This window comes from Polyodon spathula, chromosome 26, assembly GCF_017654505.1.
Source record: "Polyodon spathula isolate WHYD16114869_AA chromosome 26, ASM1765450v1, whole genome shotgun sequence".
Taxonomy (NCBI): Eukaryota; Metazoa; Chordata; class Actinopteri; order Acipenseriformes; family Polyodontidae; genus Polyodon; species Polyodon spathula.
Window position 1 is genome coordinate 14,929,942 of NC_054559.1, and position 14,617 is coordinate 14,944,558.

Below are 14,617 nucleotides of genomic sequence, written 5' to 3' on the forward strand. Positions count from 1 at the left end.
ATAGAGGGGCGCTGTCCCATGCTGCTATTGTAAAACAAGATACACCTCTGTAGAACATCAATATATCAATACAAAGTGTTGCATATGCTGCTGCGATCTAACAAATTATTAAAATACTAAGTTTTCATATATATATATATATATATATATATACACACACCTGAATGAATATTGGAAAACGGTGCTCTTCCTGAAACCCAAAGCAGGGCCCCTTCAGGAGCGAAGGATGGTCACTCTTGGAATGCCAGAATGGAATGTCTGCCACAAACAATCCAGTTTAGTGGAATGTGGAGGCCAAGGTACTGTATATTCTGTGGACCATATATGGATATCTAGAGAACAGGCAGCAAGTAGCTGGCTATAAAAACCTGAATGTTAATCTCCCCACAGTGAAGTTTAATCTCACCATGGCACCCATCACAAGTGTTCTAGGACAGCTGTATGGGATGTTGACTGTCTCAAAGCTAGCATTCTGTGGTCTGCAGCACCTGTTGAGGGAAGATGTATGTTGTTCCTAATGCAGAAGCAAGGCGCCAGGCAGGAAGAAAGAGATCAATTTCTACCTCTGCTTTGCAGGATTTAAAAAGGACTCAAACTGAGGGGGGAGTCAGACAATGTATACATATAACTGTGTTGTGTAAAGATGGAGGCCTGTGTAACATTGTATAGGTATTAGAATGATTTTAGGGTTTTTAAGGGGCAGGGTTTCATCAGGTTTTGAGGAATATTTATACCCCCTGTACCTTTCTAAAACGTTTTTTTTGTTTTCTGTTTGCTGGCTGTAAGTTTCATGCTTGGGTACACGCTTGCATTTAAACAATGGGGTCTAGCACATGCATTGATGTTAATATGCCTTGCAATGGAATGGACCGAACAGCTTCAAGAGTCACAGCATAAAACTCAGAGTAGCTGTGTTTCTGATGCCTAGTCAAAGCAAAAAGCTGCTGACCGATTAAGAGAATGCCAGGAACATTAAATATGCTTTTCTCAGTTTCAAAAAAGAGGACCTCATGAAGTACCAACACATTAACGTTCTGGATGTCTGTCAGCAATCAAATGAAATGTGTTTTCTGGAGGTACTTTCCTGGAAATCAAATTCAATCTTAAAGGATAAAGAATAGAAACAGAATTTTTTAAAAAGCAATGCCCTGAATAACCCTAGTACAAGCAGACATTCTCTTCCATTGCGACGGAGCTAAACAGACAAGAAAACATTTTCCAAGCCCTATACTGAATGTGAGCTGGTGCTGCATGCTCTGTGTTCCTCTGCCTGTCAGGCTGTGTCAATGAGAGGCTGCAGCAGTGCTTTCTGTCTGTGAGAGACTGGGAAGGGCTAATGAGTCACTGGCCATCTGCACAGCCACTTCATTTGGCTCAGCGTAAAAGACAGACCAGAGTTCTGGAGCTCAGACTGGCTGAGCTCTGGAAAACACATGTTTACTTAACAAAACTAGTGCCAAACAACTGCCTTCATCTTTAATGAGTCTAAAGTTGTAACATAATACATTACCTTTGGTGTGGTCCAGTGGTTAAAGTCCAGCACTTCAAATCACGCCTGTGGCACTGACTGACTACCTGTGTGCAAAATTGAACAAGTCACTTAACCTCCTTGTGCTCCATCCTGCGGATGAGATGATAAATCAATGTCCTACTGTAGGTGACTCTGCATATAATGCACAGTTCACAGCCTACCTCTTGTAAAGCACTTGTGATGGTGGTCCACTATGAAAGGCGCTATATAAAAATAAAGATTATTATATATGTTTGTCTTTTTGGTTGGTCATGAGTTGAGACACTAAGAACAGTAGGTGGCAGATGTAATCTTTTCTTTCAGTGTATCAAAAAGTATTCATTGCAGAAAATGTCAATTCATTGTATGCACTGGAGAAAGCTGCAGATAGAAAGACAACCCTAACCCACATGCTTTCACTAGAACCATGTCTCTTCTCCCACTCACGCTGTGCTGTAGGTCACTCTTTATTCAGAGCAGCTTGTGTGCCTCTTAAGTGCCTTTTTCCATTCTGAGGAATTCCCTTTTGGCCAAAAGGGGCTCATCAGCTGGCACATTAAACTGTATCCCAGCACCACCTTGTGGCTGGAACTGCCATGTACAGCAGAGCTAAAGAGCAAAACAAACACTGTGTATTGTTCGATTTTTATACCTTTTAAAGCAGGGATGTCCAATCGCGACCATTCCACACCAGATTTAACTGCTACAGTTATATAATTAACTACTTCACAGTCTGAATGGAGGTTGCAATGGTTCTATTAAATAATTTAAAAGAGGGGTAGAACAAAGACCAGGACAGGAAGGGTCAACTTTGGTCACCCCCTGCTTTAAAAGATGAAATAACATTTCAGTGCGCCCCTAATCACTGTGGACTGCCCTGTGAAATGTTTGTGAACTCCAGAGAAAAGATCTCTTCTGCAGTTACAAAAGCTGACATGGTGATGGAAAAATCAAGCAGGCTGGGGAAGTGTGGGTGGGGGTGTCCCCATATAGCAAAACAGCCTGTGTGAAAATGTTCGAGTTTAAGGGGCACGTCTTATTAGATGCTAGTGTTTTTTTTTTTCTTAGCTGTTAATTAGTTAACATCAAGCAGCTTACCGGCAATATGTTAGCAAATGCAGTTTCTTTTTTAGTTAAAGGTTAGTTAGTATAGAAACGAAAACAAGAGTGGGAAAAAATGACAGCAGTGGGAATTATTTTTGAATAATTTGTTTTAAATTTTTTTTTTATCGTTGTTGTTACTAATACCATAATATAAATATAAGTGAAAAATAATAGCAAACATTACTAAGACTTAGAAATCATCTTTGGCATAAATCTCTTTCATTACTAAGTAAACATGAGTAAATTACTAATTACTTTTAAAAACTTTTACTTCCTAAGAATTTGTGCCATTGATTGCCAAGAAAATGTTAATCGGTCACTAACCATAGTGAGCAAATGCTTCTAGCACAGAATTTCATCAGGAGGCTGTGTGGTCCAGTGGTTATAGCAATGGTGTTGTAACAAGGAGCTCCCCAGTTCAAATCCCAGCTCAGCAACTGACTCCTTCCTTGGCCCTTGTGGCTGATAGATAGTTTCCACACCCTAGTCTTGTATCTTGTAAAGCAATTTGTGATGATGGTGCATTATGCCTAAACCTGCTCACTGTGCCAGGAGGCCCTCTGTTGTGTTTGTACCGTCTATCACATCTATAAAACGTGCAGCCTGTTACAGACAGGAGTGAATAATTTGAGGATCACATTTTAAGTTGATTTTAACAGTATTCTTTATTTCAGTATTTATTTGTATTTATTTTTTATTTATGAACAGCAGCAAAATACCTGAACCGTAAAGCAGCAAATAGATGCACGGCCAATATTATACTGCAATGTAACCAAAGAGCGGAACATATATTTAACAGTTGCAACATACATAAACGCATATAGTGAAAGAAAAGAATTGCTTCCCACAAGGTTATATGGCATTTTTTTGTAGTGGGAAATTTAAACGGCAGCAGTTCAAACTACACAAACATGGAACGCGAGTCACACAAATAATAAAACAAAATGCAAAAACCTAACATTTCTGGCCAGTGGTGGCATAGCAAGTAATTTGACCAAACCTCCTCAAGTCAAATATGGGCCACTGTTGAACGACTTTCAGCTGAGACCTTGGCTCTGGTTTATAAGTTTTCAACAAGGAACCAAAGCAGGAACACTATTTACAAATGCAATGTAAATTAAAACAGTGGCTGTACAACTTACTACATGTACTGTACATTTTATATTTCTTTTTTTGGGCAGCGCTCTAACCACTGCACAAAAGCTTCACAGGTTTCAGCTAGTTACAGCTTGTTCAGCTTGAGCAGCTAGTCACAGAGGCTGACAATGTTTATTATCTTAAAAGCAATATCAGCTTTACCCTCCAGGGGTCAGTCTCGTATCGAGTCCTAACTGGCTTTCTCTTGACACCTTCCCAGTTAGCACTCAGGTTTCACACAGGTTAAAAAGGATTGCGAAACAGATCCTGTTATATTTCAATGGTTTCACATGTTACTTCTTTGTAGGACATTGTTTTTTTCTAACACAAACTAAACTAAAATACTATATACAATTAGCAGCAGTTAATTACAACAAAGTTAATAAAGGTTTGAACCACACAATGTATACAGAAAAACAGCTGTTTTCTAAGCTTTCATAATACAGTCCCACTGGAAAGCAAGCTGCAGCTCCCATAGCAATCAAGAATATATACAATGAAGACTGAACAGACTTGGAACCCCCTGGTAGAGCGATGGAATGCACGTCAGTGCTCCAGTGCGTGAACATAAATTCAACTGAATTAAATAAGTGACAAAACTGTATGAAAATCACAACTGGAATTTTTGAGGTGTGTGTGAACCATTATCTTGAACTGAGTAAGAAACCACAACGCGGCCAACAATGGTATTTTCAATATGTTACACTACCCCCAATAACCACTGCTAGGAAAATCAAAGCTCTCTAATTTGGATTGGTCTTACTACTGTAATGCTAAACCTGATGCTTCTTGCCGGAATGAATAACTTGTCTTTTGACTCTGTTAGTTTAATAATAACACAAATCTGACATATATAAAGTGTACACCCTATCGGATATGAGGTGCAAACAAGCTAAAAGCAATGCAAAATGCTTGACATAACCCTTTACAGAGCAGAGGAACCCTTCTGGAAAGAGCTGTGAGGGGAGAAACTGGAGTCTGTCAGACATTCGCTGCAGGAATCGTATTTGGGTCGTATTTGTTCTGGGAATCATGCGGGTCGCTGTTGTCATCTCCGGACTCTGCAGCCAGGGGGCAGCTGCCAGTCAGGCTCTGCGTGCTCTTCACCACCTGCCAAATCATTTGGGTGGGGATCAGTCCGTTGTTGGTGTCAGAGAGCGTGCAATAATCATCGCTGTAGCACAGGCTCTCTGGTTCAGGGGGCAGCTCAAATGAGAAGGTGGCTTGCTGCCAGCTGCTGTCTGGACTCCTTGTCATATTGTCACACCCGGAATCGCTGTTGGTGACTCCTGCTGGATCCAAGGAGAGCGCGCTAAACTGTAAGGACTTAGGCAGTGCCGCGAGGGGGCTACTCGCGATGTCAGACGCAACATCTCGGCTCCCCTTGCAATCAGCACTGTTACCGTGCTTAGCAAAGCAGCTCCACTCACGGTGGATAGGCTTGACGTAAGTGATGTGATTGAGGACCTCTTCCTCAGTGCACAGGAAGAAGCTGTCTTCAGTCTTCGCCTGCTTGGTCTGCGTGAGTCTGTTAATTTTCAGCTCTTCTTCTTTCCTCAGTGGATCCCTCTGATGACTGAGCCAGTTCTGCAAGTGAACAGGAAAAACAAAACAAAATGCTAAATGGCAGCAGGATTACCTAACATATCACATAAGCAATAGGCGGGGCCCTTTTGTCAAAAAGTGCGGGGGCCATGGCCCCTCTGCACCTCCCTGTGGTGGGCATGTTGTTATCCGTGCACTAATGAATTAAGTGTGGCATTATTAAACACCCAGTATATAAATATCCCTACCCGGAAATTCCCTTTGTGGTTGCTGTAGAGAGGCTGGAAGAATGGTTCTGGTGTTGGTATCTTTGTGAAGAGCACACATTTAAACCTGCAAGATGGAATTGCACAGTTATTTTGAAGTTTCCCTTTTCATTTATTTATTGCCTCCTATCCAGTTCAGATGTGGTTTGATGCATCGCAAACACGAGCATTATAAAATAGATACATAGACAGGTATAATATCTTGCTATAGTGCCTTTCATAGTGGACCACCGCAAAGCATTTTACAGAGGCAGGCTGTGAACTGCACATTATATGCAGAGTCACTTACAATAGAGCATTGATTTAACATCCTGTCTGCAGGACGGAGCACAAGGAGGTTAAGCGGCTTGCTCAGGCTCACACAGTGGCATAGGTGGGGTTTGAGCCCGTGACCTTCGTGGTACTTTAACCACAGGACCACACTGCTCCTAACATGCATAATGGATATACTCTGTGTGTGTGTGTGTATACATATATGGCCATGGTAAACATTAATTCATACTGATTTAAAAAAAAAAAAAAAACAAGCTTAAAGACAATACCTTGTTGGAAGATTGAAGTACAGAGACACCAGTATGACAGCTGCCAGTAGTAAAGGTATGACAATCAATCCGACGATTACTATAATATCTGACTTCTTTTCTGCGGGGGCACCTATTAAAATAATACAACGAAAACGATATAAACCTCAATGTAGGCCACAAACTGAACTCTTTCATTAGTCTACAAAACACACAGTCATTGACACTCCGCCCCTATGCCACTTGGTCACTAGACGCGCTTTTCAAAACGAAATTAGAATATGCTTCTTACTATGTTTCCTTATTTCAAAAAGAGATGAAAGTGTATTGAATAGTGTGTACCTGTCTTCCACTCTACCGGCTGGCTCCACTCACTCCAGTGTCCTATATAGCTGATATTGTTGGGTGCGGAGCGGACTTTTGCAATGTAGACTGTGTCTGCTTCAAGAAAGGATGCTTTCAGATCTATAAACCTCATGCAATTAGCACGGGACAATACATTTTCCTGCAAGGCAAGTCACAAATCAGGTATTATTTTCGGAAAATCACAAAGACAGACCCTTGCACACCGACTCAAAGAATTATATATAAATCGCTGTGAATGAAATCATGTCAGCGTAATAAAAATAAATAAATAAACAAATAAAATAGACGACCAAAATATAAATAATAAAGGGATACTTTGGATCATCTTCTTTTTCATTTAATTTGTCCCACATCACTGTCCCACATCACTGATCAGGTTATGAAATACTAGGATTAAATACTATAAAGCAAGAAACACAGTACCTCGGAGTGCAATGCGTCTTCTTTCTTTCTATATGACAATTCAAACTGCAGGTGATCGTCCAGGTAATGATCATCAGGGTAGCCTGTGTCCCAGGTGAAGTTATACTGATCTGAGCTCAGGGTGACAGACAGATTGACCGGACGAAGAGGGTTAACTGTGAACACAAATCAGAGGGTCAAGGCTGCTGTTAGGTCTGGTACATAAAAAACCATCATGATCCCGTACTGTCGTCATTCTGTTGGTCTTATATTTTGCTATAGGAGAAATGCGTATATTATGGCAAACGCGTATTTTACTTGTTTTATGATTGAATAAAAGGACATTGCACAAATTCGGAATGTTTTTAGAGTCACTATTCTATCCCTAACCCTAACCTTAACCCTAATCCTCCTTCTCTAACACAAACTCTAACCCTAATCCTAAATTAATGCGATTAGTTACTCAATCACCTCCGTAGCGCCGTCCTTTACTATATTCATGGCAACAAAGCCTGTTACTTACTGTGCAGTGATGGTCTATATCCTGTATCTGCCACTGTTTTTTCTATTGTGCCGTTGAATTGTCTTCGAAGGCTGATTTCATATCTGTCCTCGCTAATGATCTCATCCTTGAAGTCCAGTGAGCAGCTGTAGCTTACCCGGTCAAAACTTTCAGCTTCTTTCACAAGAGTGCATTGCACAGACGGATCGTTATCTAGAAACAAGCTGTATTAGAACACAAAGACAGAGGATTTCAAATACTGGAGAGAAGACAGGCGCAACATACATCTGATAACAATACATTACTGCACATCAAAAAGGACAAAAGAGTTCATATTAATATATGAAGAAATATATTACTACCGTGCTATGAAACTCCATCTTGAATGAAGCATATCTGACATTAGCGTGTTGACTTTTTTTTTTATATGAGCTATTCAAACAGAGGAAAGTGATAACAAAGATGTAGCTCAACCTTTAAACAAAAGAGCAGGGCAGGTTTGAGGCATGTAGACTGCTCCCTCGCCCCTTAAGAGCACAGATACATTCACTGAATTGTAATAGCCCTTACTGTTTGAATTCTAGAATGATGGTAGCATTCTCCTCTTCAGAGTTCCTCCATTTGTTGACTGTCAGAGTACAGCTCACGGTTTGCACGTAATTATTCAGACACGTGAGGTCGGGTTTTTCTGCTGGGGGAGGAGGGAAAGTGAGGTCAGTTCACAAGACGATAGCTGACATGCTTTTAACCATTCATGAATGGAAATGGCATACAGAGCTCCCCCCTGTGCAGTGCTATAGTTAGGAGCCATGGTAATGATACTGTGCTATTTGGGTTCTGCCTTATAACCAGAAATAAAGTGCTAGTGTAATGGCATTATGGGCCAAACTGGGGCCATGGTCCTGTCTTATAAAGGGGGAGCACTGTGCAGTATATGCCTACATTAAATACTGAGCCCTTTAACATATTGAAGTACGTTCCCTAGAGATATACACGCACACACATTATTATACTGTGATACACACTATTATTGACAGGCAGTCCTTTATATATTATATTGGGCAACATTCATTTGTCGCTTACTTGTTAATCTCTTTGTCGCTGATGGAAAGCCGGCAACACAACTCATGAAGAGAAGGAGATGTTGACTGAACAACATATTTGAGGGGTGCCCGTTGAGATACAGCAAAGCCTCTGAGTTTGGGAAAAGGAATCTGTTAAAAAAAAGACAGAAGAGAGAAATAATTTACTCCAGTTGGAGCACCAGAGTGGGGCCATTAACCTGTATGTCACCTGCAGCCGCAAGAAATACCACATTTGTTTTAATGCGGAACATCTTACTAATGTGTTGTTGGGTGGGTGGGGGCAGGTTTTTGGTTACACCGGGGTGTACCACCTGTATTTAGAGAGAAGACATATTTGAGAGCTGTATAGAAACCACAGCACTGCTTTAACGTTCAGTAAATGAATGTTACTTTATCTAAATGAATGTAAAATGAATCTCTTGTCCTACCCATACCAATAACTGCTCTTTGCAATCAATTTAAAAAGCAGCTAAGTGGCTGTTGATAATTAAACTTCATACATAGAAACAAAGCAAATGCCATGCTTCTGATTTATCACCGACTGTAAATTTGTGACTAATGGGAGGGTTGAGACATAGAAGGATGTGCTTCATTCTCCGATAAGGCAAAACTGCAGACTTGCATGTGCAGTGCTGTATGAGTTGAGAACATGACATTTTAAGGTCAGGGTGGGTCCATATTTCTGGTGGTTTACACATCAGTTCAACTAAGGTTACAGTTTATACTTTAAAGTATGTTATAACATGTACTGTATTGCTAATTCAGATACTTCAATATAGCAGTCTCTTTTATAAATTGTAGTTTTATTTTATTCCATTGATATACACATTGATATGCAAGAGGCTAATTTTTAATTAGGCACCTGCTTGGCAGCAAATGCAACCTTGAATATTTAAACTTAGGACTGCGCATACATTTGCTTAATGTTATTATATTGGGTTTCTTATTTATTTAAATACTTTTGTTTTCTTTTACTGTAATCAAACCTAGTTCGATTGCTTCTGGCATGTTAACTGTGCTCCACAGAGTCTGCCATTCTGCTCTCGCTGGATCTGTAGGTTTTAAGACTCTGAGTCTAATTTAAAAAGATGCTAAAAAAATAGACTCCAACTAGAAATGATGTCTGAGTCAGAAGTATGAACCAACTTTAAGGCTGTAAAAGTTTAAAACGGATATAAATCAAAATATTTCTCAAACTTGATGCTTACGCTCTGAAGTCATAATCTTTGCCAGACTGGTGAGTGTGTAAACTTGCTGCGGTTGTACTGTCCCTAAATACCAGAGATTCCAGGACAGCAGGGCAGAAGAGCACAGGACACAAGACAGGTTATCAAGGGGTTCTTTGGGTAACAGAGGTGTCTAATCCGGGTTCAGATCATCAAGGTTTCACTAAGTTCGGTAAAGAGGTTCGAAATGCACTTGAGTTGCATTTTCCATTACAGCACAGAGTTTAGTTAAAGCGTCGCTGCGAGGATTCTCCAGCAAAGCAATTTGGGTGTGTAATCGAATAAAGGCTTAGTCATGTTTGAAGCAATTGTGAGAAAGTAACATGATCATTAGACAGGTCACGCCTCTGGAAATCCCAGACAACTCAGCACAGTCTTTCCAGTTTTGCTTTAATTCAATTAATTAGGTTCAGTTTTTTTAAAACATGGTTGTTTTTATTGGTTTATATCACTTAAAAACTAAAATATTCTCATCTGCATTTGTATTAGACTGACCCAAGAAGAACTGTTGACTCAGTCAGCTGCGAAAACTCAAAATGACATTAGTGCACATCTTTTAATGTATGCAACTAACGACCCCTACCTCCACGAGTCAAAACCCGCCGTTTATCAATTCAATCTTTTATGCAATTTGCAAATGCGATGAATGAAGTATATCAAGCGAATTACTTGATAGTGTATATATAATATAATATGTACTATTATATGTATCTCTATAGCCTAGACTACTAAAGACACAACAAATAAATAAATAAATAAATAAATAAATAAAAACATGAAATTACTCTAACATGTTACTTTTTGTTACTTTACAGAGGCATGCATACAGCAGGTTATAAACACGTTATTCGTGTGTTTAAAGGTATGTTTGCTTTTTGATTGATAACGCAGCTCAAACAGTGTGCAGAATGTCCTACCTGGCTGTTTTGATACTGAAGCACGCGTAAATGAGCGACTGTCATGGGAAGCAGCTTCTCGATAGACCGGCTCTGCTCTGTCTCGTGGAAGAACAAGCTCAGGAAGGACATTTCAACAGAAAACCACAAATGGGAGGAGAATGGGTGTTTCATTGAGCGCGCCGTCACCCAAACGATACATTCAGCTGTCAAACAAGTATCAATTCAACTTAAAATAAGAAAAGCCTTGTTCACTAACACCAACCTATTGCACCATTTAAGTGCAAGATCATAATGCAGAGCTGAGGTGAATGATGATACACCGGTTTACGTACACCGAATAAGGCGTAAGGGTTAAGTTGTAAAACACTAATGCTGTAATGCAATGCTTCACATAGTGTATGTTTATAATCAAAATAGTTCGCATATGTTATTAACACATATATTTTTTTTATCTCTCAGATGTTTATGTTTAAAAATATTCAATTTGTCACTACCCCTATAAACGTGTGTGTGTGTGTGTGTGTGTGTGTATATATCTCCTGCTCCTAACATGGATAATGGATTTACTCTCTCTCTGTGTGTGTGTGCGTGTGTGCGCGCGCGTGTGTGAGTGTGTGTGCGTGTTTGCGTGTGTTTGCGTGTGTGTGTGTGAGTTTATTAATATGCTTTACCTTGCTATACTTTACCTTGCTTAACACTGTAAAACCAAAGTACGTGTGACGCGTGTAATATCTAAATGGCACGTGTTCATAGTAAATACAAGCGTTCTATCCCTAAACTGCGGTGTTTGTTCGCAATCAGGTTTAGTCATTTGGGACTGTAAATAATTGTTAAGCGTTATGTGTTTACTCTATGCTGTGTTTTTCTAAGTTTAATGTTTAGATTTTAAACACCAGCCCGGTTATAAACGCGTATGAATGTTTAAAAAGTGTTACAACTCATAAACACGTCCAAGAGTTTACAAAATAAACACCACATGATGTTTAAATCCTAAACACGTTTAGAATTATAAACCCAGTGACGTGTTTGAAAAGCGTGACAAATGTTTTCAAGTTAAACACTCGGTGTTACAATGACAATGCTTCATCACTATGCTTTATTACACTTCGCTATGCTTTTACTATGCTAATGCTTAAGTTTTAACTTTTATATTTTTCAACTAAGTATAGCAGCGGTGCTTTTACCTTTAAAATACATGTTGTACACCTGCTAGTGAATAGAAGTGGACTTTAGTTAGGGTTCGGGGGTTTTACTTCGTTAGCTGAAAGCACTTTAAACGTTAATCTCTAACAGATTCTGAACAATTTCCCCGAAAATATTGTACAGATAACATCAGTGTGAAGGCTGGCTTTTTAATTAAACACTGTCAAAAAGGTCACACTTATGCAAGAAGCAAGAGCAGATGCCTCGTTTTTTAACAGTCACATGTTTTACCAGTTTGAAAAAAAAAACTACCTCAGTGTAATTCCTTTGGAGGTGTCATGTAATTTTACTTGATTTGTTACCTTGTAAGAAGAGACCATGATATATGTAACCCTTTCATGGAGGAATTATCAAAAACGTCTAAAAAAAAAAAAAAAAAAAAAAAAAAAAAAACATTTGATGTAGTTTTGGTCACATAATAGGTATATTTTTAATTGAAAATGTTTTCATTTTTCCCCATTGCTTTATATGGGGAAAGTAGCATCCTCCTATGAGGTGATCGTGCAACAAAGGTAACACACTATGGGCTCTATACTGAAAACTGTCAGTATTTCAGTGTGGTGGTAAACATTGTACCGACTCAGACTCAGATGATAGTGACTCGGACTCGGACTCTGATGACTCAGAATCAGACTCGGACACAGACTCAGATGATAATGACTAAGACTCGGACTTGGACTCAGACTCAGATGATAGTGACTCAGACTCAGATGATAGTGACTCGGACTCAGACTCAGATGATAATGACTCAGACTCGGACTCGGACTCAGACTCAGATGATAGTGACTCAGACTCAGATGATAGTGACTCAGACTCAGACTCAGATGATAGTGACTCGGACTCAGACTCAGACCCCGATGGCTTAGACTCAACACTTGGGACTCGGTACTCGGACACGGACTTGACTACAAGTTTGATATATAAATATCTAATACGACGCTAATACTGCACACTGTGGTATGATATTGAATTTACTATCCAAATATGTGTATATGTCTACAAATAGACGGATGGCAGTCTCTCATTCCTCCTCTTCCTCAATGATGGCAGCTCCCCATCACCCAAAGTGGAGCAAATGTTCAAATGCTGAAAAAAAAATCTACAGATGACTCTGTAACTTATTAATTGCAAATTGATTAATTATATATAATGTGTACACTAATATTATTATTATTATTATTATTATTATTATTATTATTATTATTATTATTATTATTATTATTGCAATTGCTGAACTTGATGCTCCAAGTCCTCATTTATTACAATAGCAACTTTTCCAGCAACAGCAGCATCATTACCCATACATGCTACAACACCAACCCTAACCCTAACCCTAACCCTAACCCTAACCCTAACCCTAACGCACATTCATGTTTACAAAGACAATATGCCAGTTCCTATGGTGACCACTAGGCTAATATGCCTTTAGTTTCCTCAAATATTATTAAACCTTTTGTGTATCACTTTGAACTCTCAAACTAACGGTTAATGAGGAGATAACAAGCTACACAGTGGGAACATTGTCAAGTATTGGTGTTGTGAATACCTACAGTATTTCATACTAAACTGTTTCTCAAATTAGTCGGTATTGAAATATATGTTTTGACTATGCAAACATTCGTTAAACGTGCCTTGAACATCCCTTATTAAGATATTTTGGCACAGACAGTGCACGCTATCTCCTAGGAGGTTACCATGCATTTACGTCTTCCATTTGTCCCCATATACCATGTGGAGAAGTTTCTGACTAAGAAATGGAAAGCAAAGAACTAGAAAAGAGACAGTAGAAAAGCTAACAGGTGCTGATCCTTGTAGATAAGGGGGTTACATTGATGACTAATTGAGAATAAAAAGAATAATAACAAGAAACTTCACAGTAAGACAAGACCCTACTCGTAAAGTTATATGAAAAGTGTTTTGAGGAACGAAACACATCTTGATATTCAAATAACTGTTCTGGACTCTTTTTCTTATTAATATGAATATGCATTTAAGTTACTGAAACTGATTTTGAAGGCAGTATTGTGAATAGGGCCCACAGAGCAATGAAATACTTTGGAGAAAGTGAGAATGCACTGCCTTCACCATCCTCATAAAAATAAAATGCCAACCAAAGTTAAACAGAGACGGTGGGTTGGTTGCTAGGCGATGCAATGGCCCGGGTAGACAGTGCATTGATGAGAACAAGCATGATTCTGAACCGGAGAGCAATGCTTTGGTGGCCTATCATGAGCAGCACTGGCTGCCCTCCCCTGAACAGGAGCCAGACGAACATCTATAATCTTTATTTCAAATCAATAGCTTTTTGGAATGTGCAATGCTCCGTTTCCAGAAAGCAAAGTTACTTCGGTTTTAATTTTGTAGAATACCGGAACATGATGGTTGGCATTACTCTAAGCTGTAAGACTCTTCACAGTCTCAGCTCACCAGGATTTCCCCATGCTACCTGTCTCCCTAACACTGCTGGCAGCTCAGTAAAGATGATTAGGGTTATAATCACTCAAGCTGTTGCAGAATCACAGCAAAGATGTCGTACTGAAAGCAAAGGTTGCTCCATGTGCTGGTTGGGAGTGTTGTCTTTGCAATTAAAAACATTCAAATGTAAAATGGTCTAAATGTGTATGTCACTTGCTGCCAGAGCTTTTGGAATGATAATAGTGTCTGATTAGTAGTGAATGGATTTGTTGTTACCTGACCTCAATACAGAATAGATGCACATGCCTAATGATCTGATTTGATAAGCAAAGGGTTATAATCCAGAACCACTCAAAATGATGGCAAACGCCCTAAAAGGCAACTAACGAAATTACACTCAAAGCTGTATCTCCTTATTAAATGAAATGGTATGTTT

At 39.3% G+C, this 14,617-nt stretch overlaps 1 protein-coding gene across 3 annotated transcripts; it reads right to left on the minus strand.

Moving 5' to 3' along the window:
- Positions 1–3,280: 3,280 nt before the first annotated feature.
- Positions 3,281–10,680, minus strand: LOC121300564 (interleukin-21 receptor-like). 3 transcript variants are annotated; one of them, XM_041229143.1, is made up of 10 exons: positions 10,582–10,663; positions 9,647–9,709; positions 8,437–8,567; positions 7,924–8,044; positions 7,375–7,577; positions 6,873–7,027; positions 6,426–6,588; positions 6,105–6,216; positions 5,545–5,629; positions 3,281–5,338 (listed from the first exon to the last, which is right to left on the minus strand). In XM_041229143.1, the coding sequence occupies exons 3-10, from the start codon at positions 8,510–8,512 to the stop codon at positions 4,733–4,735; spliced, it is 1,521 nt and encodes a 506-aa protein (XP_041085077.1). In that variant the 5' UTR covers positions 8,513–8,567; positions 9,647–9,709; positions 10,582–10,663; the 3' UTR covers positions 3,281–4,732. The 3 variants fall into 3 exon arrangements, with proteins under 3 accessions (XP_041085077.1, XP_041085078.1, XP_041085076.1); XM_041229144.1 differs by lacking the exon at positions 9,647–9,709 and having other exon boundaries at positions 7,924–8,041; positions 10,582–10,680; XM_041229142.1 differs by lacking the exon at positions 9,647–9,709 and having other exon boundaries at positions 10,582–10,680.
- Between the last annotated feature and the right edge of the window lie 3,937 nt (positions 10,681–14,617).